The following is a 22,036-nucleotide window of genomic DNA, read 5'->3' on the forward strand; positions in this document are numbered from 1 at the left end:
CAGGCCTACTCTTCTGATCAAGTCTCCAAATCCCATATACTATGGTTATTCCATCTGTCTGGAAGGCAGAGGATCCTTCTGAGAAGAGACCCATAATATAATTAAGTCAGATTCACTTTTCTGTAATATTTATCCTTGGTATAACTGCCCCCCTTACTAAACAACTTGCAAAGTGCACATAGATTTCTGTAATTTCTTTATGAAAGAAAGACTTTCATCCACATTTTGTACAAATGGTTGAGTCAAGTACTATTAACCAGTGTTTCAACTGTTTGGGGATTTTTACGGTTGTTGGTTTGGGTTTATGTTTTAGTTGGTTGGTGTGGGTGTGGAACACAGAGAACGGGAGAGTCTTGCAAGTCTGAAGGAAGCTTAGTCACCATAACACAGATTGTGTATGTCTGCCTGAGGCACCTTCATTGCCTAAAAAATTCATCATCAACTTTCAAAACCCTCATTCAAATGTCATTTCTCTATTTACCCAGTTGTATAGAATAAAACCAAAACCATCACAACTGACTCTCACACACCCAGCAGATTCACTTATGCTTTTCTCCCCCCTGGTGATTTCACAGCATATAGTAAATATAGTACTATAGCCCTAATCATATTATAATTACCTTTACCCATCTGTTTCCCCAGCGTATATTCAAGATCTTGCCAGGCAGGAAAAATATTATGGATTATTTTCTCTCCAACATTTATCACAATGCCTGAGATCATGATTTTTAAATAAATACTTGTGGAAATGAGGGCTCCCAAGAAAAATGATGACTAATATAAATAATGATGTACAATGAAATATTGCATTTTTTGCAGGTATGAGCCATCCTCACCTTCCGGCTCACCTGAAACAAGGTTGGGGAGCTACGTGTCTACCCACATTACTGAAAATGACAGTAAAGGGGGGGTACATGGGTGGCTCAGTCAGTTAAGTGTCTGACTCTTGATTTCGGCTAAGGTCATGATCTCAGGGGTCGTGAGATCAAGCCCATGTCAGACTCCCCACTGAGTGGGGAGTCTGATTCTCTCCCTCTCCCTCTTCTCTCACTGCCCTCTCTCTAAAATAAATAAACCTTAAAAATAAAGTAACAGTAAAGGGTTTCTGCTTCCATCACCCAAATTTCGGATATATTATACATATTATAATGGATAGAAGCTGATAGAATCCTAGAATATCTAAAAAGGTAATACACTCAGACAGATGGTCAATTGTTGGTCTCTTCAGAGCACAATTAAACACATAATTCAACTAATGAAGAAATGATGGCTCTGAGAGTTGGAATAATAATGCCAAGGATCACACAAATAAGTGGTATTTCTAAGATGAGACCCCCAGACTATGAAAAAATGTGTCTATACATGAGGATATATGTCAACCTAAATAACCCAACAGGATGTATAGGACGTACACGGCATTTTGAAGCAGAGAATGCAATCTGTACTAAAGTGCTGTAAGGAATTTTCAGAATCTTGGAGCTAGTGTCCTGAGTCATTTGAGAAAAACTTCCTCATGTCTTCAGAAATCCTGTACAGTAGCAGACTGCCAAACAGTCCTGAAAATTAGAAAATGTTAGGAAATCAAGGTAAATGAAAAACAGGTCAAGGTTGCAAGAAGCAAAAAAAAAGGGGGGGGAGGAATCTTGAGGGATCTTTGTAACAGGAAAACGTCTTCCCGGTGAATTACCCTGCCACAAACATTACTGAAAGATAGAAAGCTACGCTTTTCATAAAAAGCTCTGCAAGGACCAGAACAGTGTAACTGAAGATCTACTGCAAAGTTCTACCAAATACGTGGCCTGCTAAAGCCACCGTTTTGGTGAGAGCACCGAACTGTTTTAGAGTGTCAAGAATCTTAATCTCATGTGAATATCTCTAAGAATAATAAAGGCCCTGGATGACAGGCTAGGTTCTCTTAGTTTCTTCAAATATTTTTACACTTCAATCACTGTTCATAAAAATGGGCTGATCCATCACTTTCTTAAAATTATGAAACTGATTATCAGAAAGGACTTCAGCAGTTGTCAAGCCCAGTCTTATCCTGTCCAAATAACCATCCTCTTAAATATTTCAGCCCCAGGAAGCCCATTTCCTTTCAATGCAGTCCCCCTGTAAATAACTATAAGTAAAATGGTCTTCAGAAGGACAAAACCTGCCAATCTATAGAGCTTATCCACGGATCCTATTTCCAGCCTTGAGTAGATGGGGGTGTTTTGTATAAACAATGGCACTCTGAAATCTGTTGTTTTATACATCCTGTAGATGGCTATCCATGTGGCTTATCATACGAACTAGGCACAAGTAAAGGTACTCTCCATTATATGGGCTGATCTTGTGAGACTTTCTGACTACAGGTGACATACCTGGACTCTTCAACTCCATAAAATATTAGGAAGGATAAACATCAAAATCCTAATACTGATTATGTACTAAAGAGTTACAATGTCACTCATTTTCCTTTTTAAGCATTTCTATATTCTCCACTTTATCTACCATGAAGGGTAGTCTTATTATTTATAATCCTTTTAATAATATTTTATAATAAAATATGTTTTTAATCTAATTTTCACATCTAAACAATGAAACAACAAATACTAGGAAAAAATGAGCTGCACTAGCAATGTTTCCTTGATTCAGTTTAATTATACTGTTTCCTTAAGGTTACAGATCAGTGTTTTTTTTGTTATTGTTAAGAAAAAAAGTATGCTAGCAAATGTAAAGTCTACATAAGGCCCCAAATTTGTATCTGATCTCTCTGAGAACCAAAGCAAGTAGGGAAATACGAAAGTTGCTCAGTTTTCATTGTCTAAAAAAGACAGAATACCAGTTCTTCACTGAATAGAAATGTTTTACTAGCAGCAAACATGAAACTAAATTGTTATAATGCTAGAACTTAAATAGGAAGCACTAAGTTATATAATGGACATCATCAATAGTTCAAGCATGAGTTTTAAACACGTGCCTACACACACACACACACACACACACACACACACCCCTTCAACAAAAACACAAGACTAAGCACACTAAAGAGACATTATAAAAAGTAAAACAACTGATTTAATCCCAACATTTCACTCTGTTGCAATTAAAATCGGTTTCTGAGTTATTTTTTTTTCCCTAACCCCCCAAATTCAAAGTTAAATGAAAACACCGGTAACCCAAACCACTTGTTTGGCAAGTAGATATATTATAGTTGACCACAGACACATTAGATTGCAGGCAAGTGGGTTTTGAAAATGCTGAGATAATGTAAGTCCTCAAATCAGAAGTACTACTTTAATATCACAAACCATCTACATCATTATCAGAGACCACAGAGTAACTGGGTAACTTATTGGAAAAGTGAAAATGGCTGAGTCAGAAATTTCCATCTGACAGAGCAAAAGACTGAGGGTGAGAGGAATAGTGAGAAAGGGGGAGGGATGGTAGGGGAGAAACAGAGCAGTATTTACCCATCCTGGTAGAACTGTCAGATAAGACTTCCCATAAGGAAATATCTGACTCGAGTTATCATAAAGGATAAAAAATACCCACAAACACAAACAACCTCACAAGCTTCCTGTATTTGCAGGCATCAACTTTATGGACTGGTACTCTAAAGCCAAACTCTTGTGTTGGCAGTAACAAAAAAAGCTACTCAAGAAAAGTTACAACTCAGACCTTGCCTATTTTCAGAAAAAGCCAATCTAGATACTAACGCAAATCACTGAAACTGAGCTTCCTTTCTTCTCAAGAAGCATCCCATAATCTCAAAATGAGCTCATCCTAGTGGTCATTTGGTCTGTCTTCCCAACAAACTGGTGCTTGGGTTCTGTCCTTACATTCCCACCAAGTGATCATGAGTGAGGCTCTCTTCAAAACCCCGTATGATGTACATCCACACTATCCAATGTTGGAACAGATGTTAGAAAGATCTTCTTAAACTAGACCAAATCTGTATGTTCTATTAATCCATCATTAATCTATCCACTAGGGTCACAATGTTTTCCCCACAGTGTACATGATAGCCACTACTCACATGTATCTATTTCTTCAACTTAACTAAAATTAAATTTTAAAAATTCAGTTCCTCAGTCTCACTGGCAACATTTTCAGTGCTAAATAACTATGTGGGGCTGATGCCTACCACTTTGGACAGTGTGGAACATAGAACATTTCTACCATCACACCAAGCTCTACTGGACAGCACTACTCTAAACAATAATCACAGTGTGATGGATAGGTTACTGTTAACTTAGACAACTGCACCACTCAGTAGCATTTGAAGCCACGTTCGTTAATCTTTCGTGGTATGTGGACACAGACATGTGCATATGTACTTATATTTTAACCAACAGATGTAACTCACTTTACCAGTATGGACAACGAAGGGTTTTGAATATGTTATTGGTTTTGTGTTAGCCACTGATCTATCTTCGAAGTTCTTGTATAGTATTTCTCGTTTCTTTTACTTCAACTATAAAGTGATGGTAGTTTTGCTAACTTCAGCAGAGTGAAAAAATCAAAAGTTGCTCTACATTTATCAAACAACTACTTTACAGATACATGTCACAGAAACAAAGCGAGCAAATCTCCACTTAGAAAGGAAAGTGAACAGATTTTTAAAACAGTTAAAGGAATTCAATTCTGGGAAACACACCTGCTACTGAATAAATCCACCAGATCACTGATACTTGCTTAGCAAACACTTACTGAAGAACTCTGCATTCTGATTAGCAAATGTACATCTGTGAGTCTCAAAAGACCTTGAAAATTAAACTGATCAAAGGTGAAGATTCTCCTAAGTTTACTGTGCTTGGTGCACTCCTTAGAGAACAATTACATTTTACGCGGATACTCCACTTCAGAACAATTCAGAAATATATGAATTTACACAGCAGCTAAATAAGTAATTACTTTTAACATCATAAAAATGATTTAAAAGAAATCACTTCTGCTTTAAAATGATTCACTTTATTTTTTAAATGGATTTAATTTCCTAACTGAACATAAAAAGATGACTATCAAAATTACACTTAGAGGGGCACCTGGGTGGCTCAGTCCATTAAGCTTCAGACTCTTGGTTTTACCTCAGGTCATGACCTCAGTGTCCTGGGATCCAGCAGCGCATTGGGCATTATGTTCAGCGTGGAGTCTGCTTGCCCTCTCCCTCCCTTTTTGCTCCCCTGCCTCAAATAAATAAAATATTTTTAAAAAATTACATTTAGAAAATATGAAACTCTTTACACAGTGTTTTCTGCAATACACAATCCAGAGCACTTGTATTCAGTGAATACTCACTGCATAAGGATGCAGTATAGTGTAACTAAGTACTCTTACTCTGATTACAGTCCTGGTTCTAACACTCACTAGATGAACAATCTTGAACAAATTAATATAATTTACCTTTGGTCACCTGAAATATGGGCATGATAGCAACCACTGTAAGTACCTGAGCACGGCAGGAAATCTGTATTTTTTTTTTAAGTATTCACAAAATATTCTGATGGAGATAGTCAGACTTTCTATGTAGAAAACAAAAGACCCTTGATAACCATAAGCAGTACTCAAAATGTCCAAAATACTTAAATACCCTTAGATAAGCAGTAGCAGACAGAATTTTCAAAGCGGTTTTTCACGAAGAATATCCAAACCGTAAGAATTTATTGCTCTTATTTTGATTGCATGTATCCCTACAGAAACTCCAACCTTCTGCTGTTCCACTATTTGAATGGCACTTTTCCTGGCACTTAAACAAGCCCTCAAATGGTTTGGCAGTCCTCAGATGGTTTTGGTTTCTCTGTTTGCCTTAGCCTAGAAAGAAAAGCCATCCATCTCCTTAAACCCCTGTAGGATAAACCCAGTCATGCCCATTAAAACCCAAAAGATCACATCCAACCCAACTTAAGTACAAGTTTACACCAAGGAAAGAAACCATTTTGGTTTATTGGCTTCATATGACAAGAGAGTTTCCTTAAGTACTAGCTACTGCAAATTCTATTTACCCTGAGTCAGATATTTCCACTTTCAACTTCTCTTCTGCAAGGAGATACTACAGCTAGCACTTTCTTTCCTATTCAGATTAGTAAACACATTTCAATTTCAGAAAATCAAGAGTAAGGGGTGCCTGGGTGGCTCAGTTGGTTAACCGCCTGACTCTTGATTTCGGCTCAGGTCATGATCTCAAATTATGAGATCAAGCCCCAAGTCAGGCTCTGCTCAGCATGCAGTCTGCTTCAGATTCTCTTCTTTTCCCTCTGCCCCTCTCCCCTCTCACTCTATCTCTAAAACAAATAAATAATTTTTTTTAAAAAATGAAGAATAATACTCAAAACTTCCCCCCAAAATTTTGTTTCAAATAGCAGTCATGGGATAAGCAGGCATGGTAAAAAGATTCTCTTAGAATCTTGCCCCCATAAAGCAAATTGTACTACTCACAGTTCCACTTTGGTAACCATTTGTCAGAACTCTACACAAAATTCCAGTAATCTTAGATCATATAAATCTAAAAGTAAGAACAAAAAACAATGGGTAAATCTTGAGATTTGGGGAATTTTACTCTGATACGCAGCTATATGCTCAAAAATTGGTCATGTTTACTGACCAGAAATGTGTTTTTCTACAAGATATCTTGAGACCATGGGTACATTCTTAGAAGTTAGGGGAATGCCTCCCCAGAAGATCAAGAGAATTATCTTCCTAATTATAATACAAGTAGGCTTACGTTTAAATCAGATTTCCTAGAAATACCGTCTATACAGAAGGAAGCAACCCAACAGTAAACTGAAAGAAGTTAGCCTACACTTCAAAGCACACCTAGAAAATCCCTACCCTGATAACAGGGAGCTGTGCCAAGAGTTTAAAAAGTTATTCTGTCAACCACTTTGGCTTCCTCTGTAGTTCATCAGAAGGGATATTTATTTGAAGATTTATTTATTTATTTTAGAGAGTGTGCACACAAGCAGAGGGAGAGGGACAGAGAATCTCAAGCAGACTCCACACAGCACAGAGCCTGATGCAGGGCTTGATCTCAAGACCCTGAGCTGAAATCAAGAATCCAACATTTAACCAACTGTGCCACCTAAGAGCCCCTATTATTATTATTATTATTACTATTATTATTTTATTATTGAGAAAAATCTGTATTCACTTTAGTGGTATTTAAAAGACAGATGTGCACTTTTGATGGTTCCCTATTCCTAAAGAAAGCTGGAAACAGAGCTACTGCTATGGGAAGAAAGAAGCAAAACCTGAAGCATAGAGGCAAATTCCAATAAGGAGAAAGCGGAGATTTCTTCAATAATACAAAAACAAAGAATATATAAAGTAGCAACATTATTCTCTTTTGGACTTTTCCTACTGTGTGAAGAGTATTTCAGAGGGGAAAAAAAAACCCAAAAAACTCTGGAGTGATACAGATCAGGATTCAAATATTGCTTACTTGACAGCTGTAAGACCCCCCGGCAAGTTATTTAATCTCTTTAAGCCTCAGGTTCCTCCTCTGTAAAATGAGAATAAATGTTTTGAGAACTAAATTAGATAACTGAAGGGCCAAGGAATACACCCGTCACTCAATAAAAGGAAACTCAATAAATGAAACCTATTGTTACTGGCAGCATCAGAATTAAGGAATTCTTAGGTCCCACAGTTATGTCCCATTAAGTATTTCTTCCAATCAGGTCCCTTAACTAAGTCACTGATTAACACAGATCTAGTCACTTCTCAGGCATAGAATGTATAATAGAATATGCAATCACTGCTTCGTCTTATGATGTGTAGAAATGTTTCCTGGCAAGGAATTAAACTGTAATCAACAGCTTACTACATTTCTATAGCTCTTTCTAACCTATGTCCAACTGAAGGAGAATGCTTCCTACACATAGTATGGGCCTGAGTCAAAGGAAAATCAGTATGCCTAAAATGTTTAATAAGCTCCAGCACTTCAAACTTTTTTTTTTCAATTGAATGTCCAGAGTTAGAAAGCAAAGTAGGATTATATAAGAAAGTCATATAATTAATAGTTTAATCAACATCAAGAATGATAGAAGGGTAAACTGTTGAGTATAGGTATAGCTGGACAAAATATAAACCCACTAACGTAAATTAAAAACAGTGCATGCCTAAAACTAGATGGATTTTCCTAATTTCTATTCTTTGAGTTGCTCTAGTGAAGGCCTTCTGCCAAATCCACATGCCATTCTGGTATCTTTACTGTAAGAAATATGGATATGTCTTGCCCAATGTATAGAAATATGGCTTTACTGTAGCATATAAGGAACATACAAGTACAAAGAGCCCTGTTCTTAATTCCAGACACCTGACAGAATTTTAGTTCTGCTTCTCTCAGCAGCTCACCAAGTGACCTCTAACAAGTCACTTTCCAAATCAGAACCTCAATGTCCTGAGCTGTAAGGAAACAGTCCAAATTAAGAATTCATCCAACTTGGGGAGCCTGGGTGGCTCAGTCTGTTAAGTATCTGCCTTCAGCTCACGTCATGATCCTAGGGGCCTGGGATCAAGCCTCAAGTCTGGCTCCCTGCTCAGTGGGGAACCTTCTTCTCCCTCTGCCCTTCCCCACACCTCCCGCCTGCCAACCTATGCACACTCTCTCTCAAATAAAATATTAAAAAAAAAAAAAAAGAATTAATCCAACTTAGACATAGGGTTGCATGAAATGTACCCGATCCAGAGTAAGTGATACACACTTGTCTCTTGGACACAAGCATATCATCTAAAATGTGATCATCACAGCCTGTATAAAAGACTACCCTATAGAATGACTGTTGTGCTTTCTCCTGCGCCAAATACTGCTTTCTGGTGGTTTAACTATTTCCACCATACAAAATGGCAAATCTGCTTTTATTCATCTGTATAGTAGCGTCAATGACTAATAAATCTTAAAATAACCTTTCATTTAATCTGGTGCCTTATTAAAAAAAAAGTAGTTTTTTCCTGTTTCAACTAGCAATTCTGACAGAGCCTTCAGTATCTGGGTAAAATGAGACCATGTTATCAGTCATTTATTGTCCAATGAATATAAACGTGAACTGTGTCATTAACTAAAAGGCTTATGCGGGGCCAGACGATCACAGCCCAGGAAAGTGAACACCCTCTATATTCAGAACTCTTCTTAGAGATTACCTAATGTTTTAAGTTCAAGTGGAATGTGTTCTTAAAATGCTTTGGATTTCTCTCCGCAATGCTACTGAAACTGGCTTCATTACATTCTACAGTAAAATTGGTTATCATGTAATTCCCCTGCAGAGGAAGTAAAAGAAAATCAGGGGCAGCCTGCATCTTGTGAACAGGAAGACAAGTCATCCAAATCCTTTCTGCTCTACAGGATTTACTTGCTTCACTGTTTTTTTAAGGAGTCAAATTATTGTGGTGTTTTTTGAAAAAACTAAAATAACAGCTGCCTATAAATGTATAAATTTATTTTTTACAGCACTGCCTGTTTTGAAAGCAGTGTTAACTCCTAATATATCATATGAAGCTGAAAGAGACTAAACAGTGTGCCCCAAGTTAGAAAACCATTCCAAAATAAGCACAATTGGACATATCCATGTCCAAAGTCAAAACTCTTGAGCTCTTGCTCATGCTTTCCCACCTTCTTTTGATCACAAACCACTCCAAGTTTACGATCTGTACATCCATCTCTTTAGTCTCCAACCCAAAACTTTCAGATCCTTCACAATTATCTCCCCTTACAATGATGAACTTTAAAAATACGTGTTATGCTTGATCTGTTTAGTTAAAACTTTATAAGAACCTTGCTCCCTCTATGTCAAAATAAATCTAAGAGAGAAAATGGAATGGAACTAACACCATCTAAGAAACTTCACTGGATTCTCTAGTAACAGTGACAAAATGATACCATATAACATTCCTGGAAAATATGCACACATTAGCATAGTCTTACATAACTAAAGTCAATCCATAAACAAATAAGCTCACGGCCTGCAAAGGAAACTACCTACCTTGTGTTTTCAGGCCTTGATTTAACCTCAGTACCAATCAACATCTTACAGAAATTTGACAAATGGAAAAAAATACAAGAAGTTAAAGCAACCTGTTCCTAGTCCTCTATTCCTACCCCAGTGAATTCATGCAAATGATCATAGCTCTTAATCTAGTGTCATTAGTTCAGTTAGCTCTGGTCAGTCTGTCCACTGAGTGTACATAAGCTGTCAGATAGTCTGACAAGTTTTCTGGAGTATCTCCCATATGTAAAGATCCCCAGAAAATACTGAAATCAGTCAGCCACCAGTCTCATGTTGAGAAAGAATGAGAAAATGGTATGCGTTGCTCAAGGAAATAAGTAGTTCAAAGTGGGGTGAAGAAATCACAGAAAAGCAGCAGGGCAGACTTAACAGAAAAAGAGCACTTGAGCAAGGTCTGGTGGGGGTGAGAGGGTGTAGAACTAGGCCGGATTTGGATAGTGTTGAAGGGAACTCCAGGCAGAACAACAGGGCTCACAGGAACTACAGTCTGAAAGAAGTGAAAAAGTCAAAGTATTACAGGGCAACTTGAACAATGTCATCAAGAGCTTGACTGTACACCACTACATTTTACAGAAACTTTTCATCTCCATTTCTTCAGTTCATTGTCATCACAAGTCCATGTATTAGGCACAGTAAATATCACCTCTAATAAACAGATAAGGAAACTAAAGCTCAGAGATACTGAGTGTTATCTCTGAGTTCTTACACCTAATAGGTGGTAAATAGGAGATGTAAAACCAGGTCTTACAAGTCTAGGTTCAAGGTATTTCCCTTTAGAAAGAAGTCAGTCTGCTGAAGTTAAATTTTATACTGTAAGTCTGATTTCAATTGGGATGAATTATTTAATGTATCAGTAAACTAGAGCAAATACTGCAAAATAGTTCTAGGAGGAGCTCAATTACTAAAAAGATGCATAGAGGAGGTTTACAGAGAAAAAATGTAGCTTCCTTCTATATTTAAAATAAAAAAGAAAATGATAAGCATAGTACATATTGCCAAATAAACAGGAATCAGAAATATCTGCATTTCTTACCTCCCTTCAATTGGCACAAATCCTTTCAACATCTGTTCCTCACATTTTGGGGGGAATATATGGAGAGAACCCATAAGTAGGGAACAGAAAGAAAACTAAAAAAAAATAAAATAAAATTTTGATAAACCCAAGTATGAATAGCTGAACGACACCCTAATGATTTCTACTCTACAATCTGGAGAGCAAGTTTTCATTTTTTACATAGCAATCAATCATGAAACAGAAAACAAATTTAGAACATCAAGACAATCTGTGATAGACTGGTATCCTTCAGGTTTTAAGTGCCAATGAAAACTTCACATAACCAGAAGAGGCTTTATAACAAGGATCTCACTCAGTCATGACATCCAACTGCCCATGGTATTTCAGCAATGTCTCCTTTAGTTGGATGATTACCAGTATCCATCTACTCTGGTGAAATTATTAGAAACGTCCTTTTTACTCACAAAGTGTCTGGGTTTAGCCTATAAATTCTTTGGCAACCCTGTGTTTAAGCCTAGTAGTTATCCTAGTATGAGGAACTTGAGAGTCACTAAAACCACGTTCCTGGACTTCAGGGATGTTAAAAGTACAGTAAACTGGGGTCTATCCATAGCTCCCTAACCATTTTCTAAACCTCCAGTCTCTCCTCTCCAACATACACACATAGCCAAAATGACCTTCTGAAGATAGGCTCTGCAAGCTCTAATGGGGAAACTACAGGAAAAAAAAAAGAAGAAGAAGAAGAAGAAGAAGAAGAAGAAATGCTTTGTGGGTCCACTAAAACCCAATTTGAAATAATAAGGTTTGACCACGGAAACCTGGGAAAACAAGAGAAGCAGACATGTCAAGTTTAAATCCAGCCATCACTGATAGGATAAGGAACCTTTTGTAGGCAAAGCCAGAAAGTGATCTATAAATAGACAGTGAGAATGGGCAGTTCTTTCCAAAGAGCTGTTGGCCCAGATGTTAGACCAAGCTCAAGAAGTGCAGATGGGGCGAAAACGATCTTAATCAAGTCTCTTCTTTTTCTTTCTCTACTTCAGGTTTCCCATATAGACATTAAGGACTTTTTGACACTATTTGTCAACCCTAACATTCCATATTTTACAGACCTTCATAATATGAAAGAAAAAAACATTTTAAAGCATTTGATAGAAAAGTGCTACTCAAATATTAATGTAATTAATGCAATAAAGTAACTCATGGATTCTTCTATATTAAAAAAAAAAAAAAAAACAGAAATAGAAACAGAAACAAATGTTGTTGTTGACTGGGAGGCAGTGAAGAGGGAAAGATACCCTTATAAGCCACTCACACTTTTTATAAGTCCTAGAGTAAAGTTAATGGAAAGTGACTCAGCCTTTATTACTCAGTAGAAAAACAAAAGCCAAAAAAGTCCAGTGGAGACTCCCCTGGTATTTAGTCATTGAGGAGCTGTACTGAGACTGGAAACACTCATTATACACTAAGCCTTCAAAGCAGAGTGGTAAATCAACGTAGGTACTTCTGATAGAAGTTTCTAAGAAGACGAAGTAACACTTCCTTCAGGCAAATGTCAGTAACACATTTTGAAGAGAGCCAGTCATAAGCAATTAGTTAAAAATCATAAGCAACCTTTTTTAAAAAGTTCAATCTGTTTACTCATGCACTTCACTCATGAAACCCCACAGACCCTTACTCAGAGGTGGCATATGACATACTCTTATTTTACACATGGCTTCTATCTAGAGAATCAATTTTGAAGTACCTAGAAATATATATGGAGTGTAAATTTTTTTCTCCCTAAAAACAAAAAAAAGAAAAAATCAGGATATGTCTGTATTTTTAAAAGTCACTACAAATATAAAATACACTATCATAAGAGTTTAATCAGCAATAGTCCCCAACAACACTGACATATTAAAGAAACGTTAACAGCTGATGCTCATAGTGATAATTGAAGATCAAAAAAAGTTAAATAGGAAGTTTTTTAAAGTTTCATCAAAAATGGTCCAAAAAAACCCACTATTTGTTCCTAAAAAGTACTAGATAATAAAAATTTTAAGCTTTGCCTGTCACAGGTCCCTGCCACAATTACTCATCTCAGCCTTGGTAGCGTGAAAACAGCCGCAGGCCATATGTAAACAATGAGCACAGTTTTGTTCCAATAAAACTTTACTTTAAGAAACTGAAATACCAATTTCATAGCATTTTCATGTCACCAAACCTTCCTCCTCTTTTTTTTTTTCAATCATTAAAAAATATAAAACCCATTCTCAGCTCACCTGCTGTATGAAAACAAGTGATAGATAGGCTGCATTGGCCCATGGTCCATAGCATACAGACCCCTACCTTAGAGGAACAAATTTCAACAACTAGAAAGGGAAAAAAATGCTGCTCATTCTTGAACACTGACAAAGAAATGAGGTGCCACTGTAAAAACTTGAGAAATTCGAGTAGGGAGGATTCCTGCACTAGGGTGTTCACAGTATTCTCAGTCAGTATATTGCAAACGCCCATTGTGTAAGTCCAAGTGTATAATCTGGGTATAAAAACTACAGATTCCTGGGACCATATCCAAGAGATTTAGCTGGTATCTAGTAGGGCCAGGAATGTGTTTATGGTAAAGCTCCCAACATGAACAGTCTAATGTTGCACAAAGGTTTAAAAACCATTGACATTTGCAAAATATACATCTGATATAAAACCTGATTCCACAATATATAAAGAACTCTCAAAACTCGATAAATAGAAAACAATCTATTTTTTTAAAAAGGGGCCAAAAGCTTAAAACACACACTTCAACAAATATATAAGAATGGCAAATAAGCATAAGACAAGAGGCTTAACATCATTAGTCATTAGGGAAATGCAGACTAAAGCCACATGTGTTGATTATACACCTATGCTAAAAGTAAGAAGAAAAAAAAAAAAACCTGACAATGCAAACTGTGGGCAAGGATCGGAGCAATCAGAACTCACACAAATTGCTGGTGGGAATGCAAAATGGTACAGCCACTTCAAAAAATAGTTTGGCAGTTTCTTATAAAGCTAAACATACACTCACCATATGACCCAGCAACCCCACCATAGGTGCTTACCCAAAAGAAATGAAAATTTTCTTTCACCAAAAAAAACTCTATATGCAAATGTTTACAGGGACTTTATAACCACCAAAAATGAAAACAACCCAAATGTTCTTCAACAAGTGAATGGATAAGCAAGCAGCCTTACAGCCAAACACTGGAACTTAACAATAAAAAGAATCGTTAACTACTAATACATACAACATAGTATCAGATATATTACGCTAACTGAAAAAAGCTAAACTCAAAAAACTACTTGCTCTATGATCCAAATGATATGACATTTTTGCAAAGGAAAAAACTATAGTGGCAGAAAACAAATCAATGGCTAGTGGGAGACAGGGAAGAAAGGTAGAGAAGTTTGGGGGTTATGTAACTGTATTGGTCTTGATTGCTGCAATAATTATAAGACTATACATTTGTCAAAACTCAAAACTGCAAATTAAGGATGAATTTTTACTGTATATAAATTATACCTCAGTGAATTTGACTAAAAAGAAAAAAAATACTGAAATAACAAACAAAACTCATTACACCTGGTTCTGGTTTATGAGAAACTTTTCACTGTTTTTATGTCAGTGAATGGTTACCAACTATCATATGCATACGCAGATACTATGATGTATGTGGGGTTTTTTTTGTAAATGAAAAGATGGCAAAATAAATGGTTGGGCGTGGGTGTGCGCACGCGCGCACGTTTGTCATGACTTCTAACGGTAATATCTGGGAACTCTTTTGCACTGATTTCTAAATTCAAACACTTGGAAATAAATGATCTAAACAATCCCTAAGGTCCTTCTGCATATATAAACCAATTATCCTTGTAGGTCTTATTCAAGATCTAGGGTATCCTAATTTTATATCTGAAGGCACAGGATACCTTTAAATGGGTCATCAGTTAAAAATATTAATTCAATAGACCTTCCCACTAGCTACTTTTGAAACTGCAAAGATTTGTTTCCCCCCATGACGCAGAGTGGTTCATTTTAAAAATATGCTCCTGTACTTAGAAAACTAGGATTTCAAGCAGAGTTTACTAAAGTTTTGTGGTATCTATAAATGCTTTCTATATGAGCAGAATATCACACAGCTTTTTATCACTAAGGCAAATTCATTTATCTCAATAAAAACTCCCATACCCCTGACAAGGACTGTGGAAAAACCACAGCCTATGGTTTTCTTTGAGTTTATTTCCCTATATGTTTTAAGTGTCCAAGCCTTTAAACTTTAGCCCCATCAGGCTGAATACAGCAGAGAAGACATGCATTTTTTTTAGACAGAGCATTGAGGCAGGAGTATGACCTCCCATAGTTCACTCAGTAATTTATTTGACGAATCAAAAATAAAACCTTAAAAAAAGTTTTAATTAAAAAATAAAATAAAGCCTATATTAACTCATTAATATTCATATCAAACATTATCTCTAAAATAACATCAAAACATCTCTGAAATTGTCATTATTTTCATTCTACTGTTCGAAACATAAGACAGTATTAATGAAACACATTAGAAATTAATCTTTGCATCTACAGAATAATTTAAAAGAGAGAGATGACGAGGGGAAGGGGGAATAGGAAGAAAAAGGAAGGGAGAAGGTGGGAGAGAATGGAGAAAATGGGAGAGGAGGGAAAAGGCAGAGAAGGAGAGAATGTTTGCACCTTTAAATGTTTCTAATTCTAGTCCCAATGTGCTAATTCCTAGCTACTTAACCTCAGCAGTTCCGTACAACTCACTTCCCCATCCTAGCCCTCAGATTTTCCTCTGGAAAATGAGGAGGTTGGCTTAGATTAGTGGTTTTTAATGCTTTCCACTCTGAGACCATTTGATTAAATATCAATTAACTTTACAGTTTCACACATGGAAGAAGTTGTCCTTTAGGTACCTGTTAGTTTAAAAAAAAAAAAGTTCAATGACTTAAAAAACAGTTCATTAAAAAATCTTAATTTACAAATGACAGCTCTATCCATTTTTTAAAACTCATTCAAGCAAGAAAGTCTTGCATCCTTGCATACAGCAACAAACTGGAAGAGTTTTTCCGTTATGTGAGAGGCATTTTGGGTGTGGTATGAATGTAGAGGGTTCTTTAAAGCAACTCCTTGAACTCTGCACAACTGCCTATCCACTCCGGTGAAGATCACGTCCATACACCACGGGGCATGTTTATTGTGAAACTACCCTTGCGCAACAGGGGGTGCACAATAGAGAAACCCTTTTTTTTAAACATGTATCTAAGATTCTTTCCAACTTCCAAATTGTGAGATAAGTGCTTTAAACGTATTACTCCAATAAAAATCAAAACCACAAAAGAGCATCTGTTAGGTGTCTTCACTAAAATTTCATTCTTTTAAATGTTTTTTTTTAATTTTATTTATTTGACAGAGAGAGACACAGTCAGAGAGGGAACACAAGCAGGGGGAGCAGCAGAGGGAGAGGGAGAAGCAGGCTTCCCGCTGAGCAGGGAGCCCGATGTGGGGCTCGATCGCAGGACCCCAGGGTTCATGGCCTGAGCCAAAGGCAGACGCTTAACGACTGAGCCATCCAGGCGCCCTAAAATTTTATTCTTAATAATGATTACCTCCAACGACAGAAGGAAGAGCATAGAATTCTTTTTTTTTTTTTACTTTTTATGTTATATGTATCTATATAAGGTAAACTCTATTTTTAAAATGCACCTATGAGAAAATTAACATTAGGGAAAAAAGATGAAAAGTTTTTATATAAAAAATAAAATAAAAAAATACATTTTTTAATAAATTTAATTCTGGTATTGTGATCTGTGATTCCCATGGTTAAAAGGCATTATCCCTGGCCTTTAAGAGCCTAGACTCTGAGAAGGAATATAAAATATTATTTTTAATATATAATAATATATAATAATAATATACTGTGCCAGAGGTATGATTCCTGAACCAACCGGGAGCATTTAATTCATTCATTCACTCACATATGCAAATATTTGCTGAATATTTTCTGGCCATGTGAAAGGCCTGAAGCCAGATGAGGGTAAAGAAAGATAAATAAAGATACAAATCTCCCAACCCAAGTAAATCCAGCCATTGTCTCCTTAAAAAACAGTAACCAAAAAAACTTGCTGTAGAATTTTGAGGAAAAGAGAAAGTGAGTTTGCCCTGGAGCCGGATGCTCTACGTCTCACAAACACTGCCTTCACAGTACATGCCTAGTGTGCACCCAATATGCTTTAGATCTCTGCGAAAACTTGCTTATCTTACTGCACCAGACCTAATTTTGTATTTTTCCCCAAATTCTGGATTTGTGCCATTAATTTAACTTAACCTCATTATGCCACCAGGGTGTCCTGGACCTAAAATGAATCAGTGCTTTCGAGACATATTTCTGAAAATGTATTAAACTTCATCTTTCACAAAAGAAAAAGATTTTCTTTCAGAATAGCTAGCTGCTTTTACTTCAAGAAGTAAGTCACTAGGTGCACCGATTTCAGACACGCACACACACAGAGTTAGCCAACTCGGAGATGGTGGAACTTTCCATCTGAAGACGAGTACAAACACATAATACATAATGCATTTCTTACTGCTGTAAGAGAAGAAAAAAGAAGGCTGGCACTGGGAACTGACGGGAGGGTTGGTGTATTGTGCTAAAAGGCTATAAATGGGAAAACTCTCTTGCCTATAAAATTACAAAGGAGTTGGTAAAAGTTTAAAAGGGTCTAGAAATGTTGACAGACAGGCTAATATTAGCTCTTAGACTAACACTTTAAGAGCCAAAACTTTCTTAGACAGGAGAAGGGGCAAGATTATGATGACAAGTGAGCCACTCCAATTAAGTAGTGATATGGGAATCTAAGTGGAGAGGGCAAAAAGGAAAGTGAGGGGTCTGGACTGTTGCATCAGAAAGAAAATTTGGCAAAGAAGATAAAATTGACCAAAAATCTAAGTTTGTCAACGGAAGAAAAGCACTCATTTTTAGAAAAATATATTCCCAACTCTGATCTAAACTAAGAAACCTACAGAATACTGTTGGAACCTGACTATACCTTTATTTAACATTCGCAAATTGCATGATCCCTTTCAATTATACATCCACTGATTTAAAAAACAATGGCTGGAATTATTTCAAATCTTGCTGGGTAGAAGCTCAAATGTTTCAGAAGAAATAAAGGACTATTCCTAAACACTGGCAACAGTATTTCCATTACAAAAAGTATGTGTGTGTTCCAAATATGCTTTTAAACCAGAAATAATGATGTGTGTTGACATTTAGATAGACTTAATTCCTTTCACCTACATATAAACTCAAAAGTGCCCTTTTGTCTCCTATCTTAAGAGATTCCTAAGGTAAAAATACTGCTGTAACTTTGGGTCTTTTTAAAAGTGTGTCCAAATGATGAATATCTTTGACCACCTTAAAACTAAAAAAGCACTGGATTTTAATCTAGAAAAGAAAATTTTAAAATATTAAAATATTCCCTGATGTCAGCTGTTACCCAGGACCTCTGCTGAGATGTTCACAACAAAGGTCACAGGGCTCCCCCAACCCCTCCCAAAGAAAAGGCAGTGGGAAGCCACAGACATCCACTGCATTATTCTTAATCTCTACTGGAATCCACCCTATGACCCCAAATCGTAATTGTATATGAATCCACCAAAGTTTAGATTGAAAAGAGAAATGGAGGAGACAGATTTTTAAAAACAGAGCGTCAAAATCTACGCCAGGATATTAAGCAATTTACCGCTAAACTTCCTTTACAAACTTGAGTTGGAGCTTCGGTATTAAGAACAGTCTCAATGTGTATGTTTTACCCAAACATGGGCACCAGCTTTATTCTCTTTAAATTAGGGCTCAAAGACATTGTCAGGGAGTTACTGGGCCATAATTAAGAGTTATATTAGAGAAAGATACCCTTTATTAGGCTTGAATACTTCCCAGATCAAAAACTACACCACCATTAGGAGGTTCCTAGCCTAACACATCATTTCCTTGGAGGACCTTGGAACCAGAAAAGTCAGATGCTCACAGAGACAATGATCTCAACAATTCCTGACCACCTTCAAAATCAATCAGTATTTAATACTAACTTAATGAAAGAGCCACACCAATGTCCTTCCCACTTTACCATGTCACACAAACTGGATTGCCAAACACCACATTATGCAAAGTGAAAGCCAATCTGAATGCGCTAAAATTCCAGAGTTTAGGAATAGAAACATCTTGCATTTTTAGATGGAAAGTGTTGTGTTTTTTTTTGAACCCCTTGAGAAAGAATGTATAAGAATAAATCATTCCTCTTTCATGTCTTGGTTAGAAACCAGAAGACCTAAGAGTCAATATAAATGCATATACAGAAAGTGAGCTTCAAGTTTGTTCCAGGTCACCGACAGGTAACACGGGGCTGGGTAAAATCACTGCACCACATGATTAATACTTCGCTTGTTGTGTTTGAACTCCAGTGTTCACTCTACTCATCACCCTTCCCCAAGGAAGCATGACACACTACACAGGGTCACTTTTTCTTAAGAGACATCCAACACACAGACATCTGTCCATGAAACTCCTACCCACAAGGCTAAGTACAACCAGACAATCTCAGAGACTAGGACTTTTAAAGTGCAGATCTGCCTTTCCTCTCACTCGGGCACCGGACTTGACAGTGCTATGAAAACTACATTTACATGTGAATACCTGAATCTTCACCAAAGCCTTGCTGCAAACTGAAAGGTCGAAAGATCTCAGGCCTAAGCTCTAACACCCTTCAGGAACAATAGGACAGGCTGGGCCCCATTAAAAATTCTACATAAAACCAGCGACTCTACCTCCTAGTATTTCGAAATCTGGGAAGGAAAGCAGTCAAGCTTACTTGGTTTTTTGGGATGGGCCTGAACACCCACAAGAAGACCATCAGAGTCAAATCAAGTTGTCAATGAAACATGCAGTTCCAAGAAAGCAAAAATTCTTATTTTCAATTCCACATTCCCAAGACACCCCAGGCCACATTGTGCAGCTGAAACAAATGACACTCACAACAAAGACAACCTCTGAAAGCCTGGATAGCACTCTGGGATTTCCACACTTACTGGGGCCAAAGAAGAGCCAAAGATAACTAAAGGTTAAGGTGATCCAGCACCCAAAATTTCAACAAAAAAATGCTAGATCTTGGAGCAGTCAACCAAGAGCAAGGGAGGGAAGTCAAAAGGCTACTTGCCAGGGGCTAACCCAGACCAGTACTAATCAACCATAATTTCCCAGGACATCAGTATAAAGAGCCTTTAAAAATCAAGGTTACCAGTCAGTTCCCTGTTTCCCCTTGCCCTGCTTTTCCTAAGAAAATGCTTATAGCAGCTTCCCATCAGCCTGCTCCCGCTGGAGAGTGCCAAGACTAAACTTTTAAACCTTGAGGGAGGTGGGAAAGTCAGCCAGCCAGACGCTGGNTGCTTTTCCTAAGAAAATGCTTATAGCAGCTTCCCATCAGCCTGCCCCCGCTGGAGAGTGCCAAGACTAAACTTTTAAACCTTGAGGGAGGTGGGAAAGTCAGCCAGCCAGACGCTGGGCTAGGAAAAGTGGAAAGAAGGAGGGAAAGAGTCAAGTTTCAAAACAAAGGCTCCACAAGGAACTGAACGTCAACCCCTCCCCGCTTCCTAGCCTTCAAGCCAGCTAGGCTGGGCCTCGATTTTTAAGGACACAAATAAGTCAGATTTACCCAGCTCTTCAGCGCTTTGCTCTTCGCCAGAACATTTGCACAACCACTTGATGAGGGTGCTGCTATCCTCTCTCCCCCCATTTCCTCGCACGGGAGAAACCGGGCTCAGAACGTCATGACTCTCCCAAGGTACCAAAGTAGAGCCTCAAGTCAATTCTGTCCCCGGCCAGGGTACCGGGGCCAGGGCACCTGAGGGGCCCGCGCGAGGGCCTCGGGGGCCAAAAGGACGACGTCCCCGCCCGGAGACAGCCAGTCTGGGAGAGGGGAGGGGCCCCGCGCGCCTCGCGCCCCGGGCCCTACCTTCCTTGACTCCGGGCAGCTTGGACTGGTCGATGGTGACTTCAGCCATGTTGGGCCAGGGTCCCGGCCGCCCCTCGCCGCCCGCTTCCCCGCCGCCGCCGGCCCCGAGAGCGGCCCCGCGCGCGCAGCAGCAGCGCCCGACGCGGCGCAAAGTCCGGCCGGCAGCTCGCGCCGACCTGGGGGAGGAGCGGCAGGCGCGGAAGGGCTAGCGACAAAGGCGGCGGGAGAACCGTCCCGGCGCCCCAGGCTAGCGGCCCAGCTACCCCGCCGCAGCCACCTGCTCTCGCGCCCCCTGCCCCGATCGATACCAAATATCCGGAGCCCGGAAATGGACCCGGGCCGTCCAGTACGGAGGGAGAGAGGAGACAGAAAGGCAGGCGGGCAGGCGTGCGGGCGGGCCTGGGTGGGGAGGGGGAGGGGAGCTGCAGGTCTGTAACCACAACTGCGAGTGGCTGGCGAGCGAAGATCGGCGCCCGAGGCCGCCTCCCTGCTGCCTGCTTTGTGCGGTGCGACGCCCCCGAGGCTGGGGCCCCCGCTCTGCCCCCGCCCCCGGGCCCTGCCTCCCTATCCACGGAGGGTCGCGTCTGTCGGTGGGGCTTTTGTGTCCTGAAGGCCTCAACAAAAGGGCCACATGGGTTACCCAGAACATAATCGGTGTTGTCACGCGCGTCTACAGCATTCTGTGCTCTGGTTCCGGGGCTGAGATTTCCTGTTGCCTGGCTCTGTCTCAGGCATTCTTTGCCTCCTGGGATTAGAGGAAAGCTAACATATGGACGCGGAAAACCTCTAATACAACCTACGGAGCTAGACAACAGCCAGTTTAGAGAAGAGAGCGTTCACAGCCAGCTGGGGGAACTGAGTCATTCATTCATCAAAAACGGCATGACTGTCTACCAAATGGGATGTTAGGTACCGGGGGTGATAAAACGTGTTTCAGACGTTTCAAACATTATGTGTCTTATGGCATGTCACATATTGGACTATAATTGTGACA

At 38.8% G+C, this 22,036-nt stretch overlaps 1 protein-coding gene across 2 annotated transcripts in view; it reads right to left on the reverse strand.

Annotated features, from left to right (window-relative positions):
• CCDC50 (coiled-coil domain containing 50) overlaps positions 1-21,522 on the reverse strand; it is a 70,791-nt gene extending 49,269 nt beyond the window's left edge. Inside the window, exon 1 of one of the 2 annotated variants that reach the window (XM_011229395.3) lies at positions 21,043-21,522. In XM_011229395.3, the coding sequence (XP_011227697.1) occupies positions 21,043-21,091 (49 nt within the window). In that variant the 5' untranslated portion in view covers positions 21,092-21,522. The remainder of the gene's footprint in view (positions 1-21,042) is intronic. The other variant, XM_011229396.3, reaches the window with a different exon arrangement.
• Positions 21,523-22,036: the final 514 nt, after the last annotated feature.

This window comes from Ailuropoda melanoleuca, chromosome 1, assembly GCF_002007445.2.
Source record: "Ailuropoda melanoleuca isolate Jingjing chromosome 1, ASM200744v2, whole genome shotgun sequence".
NCBI lineage: Eukaryota > Metazoa > Chordata > Mammalia > Carnivora > Ursidae > Ailuropoda > Ailuropoda melanoleuca.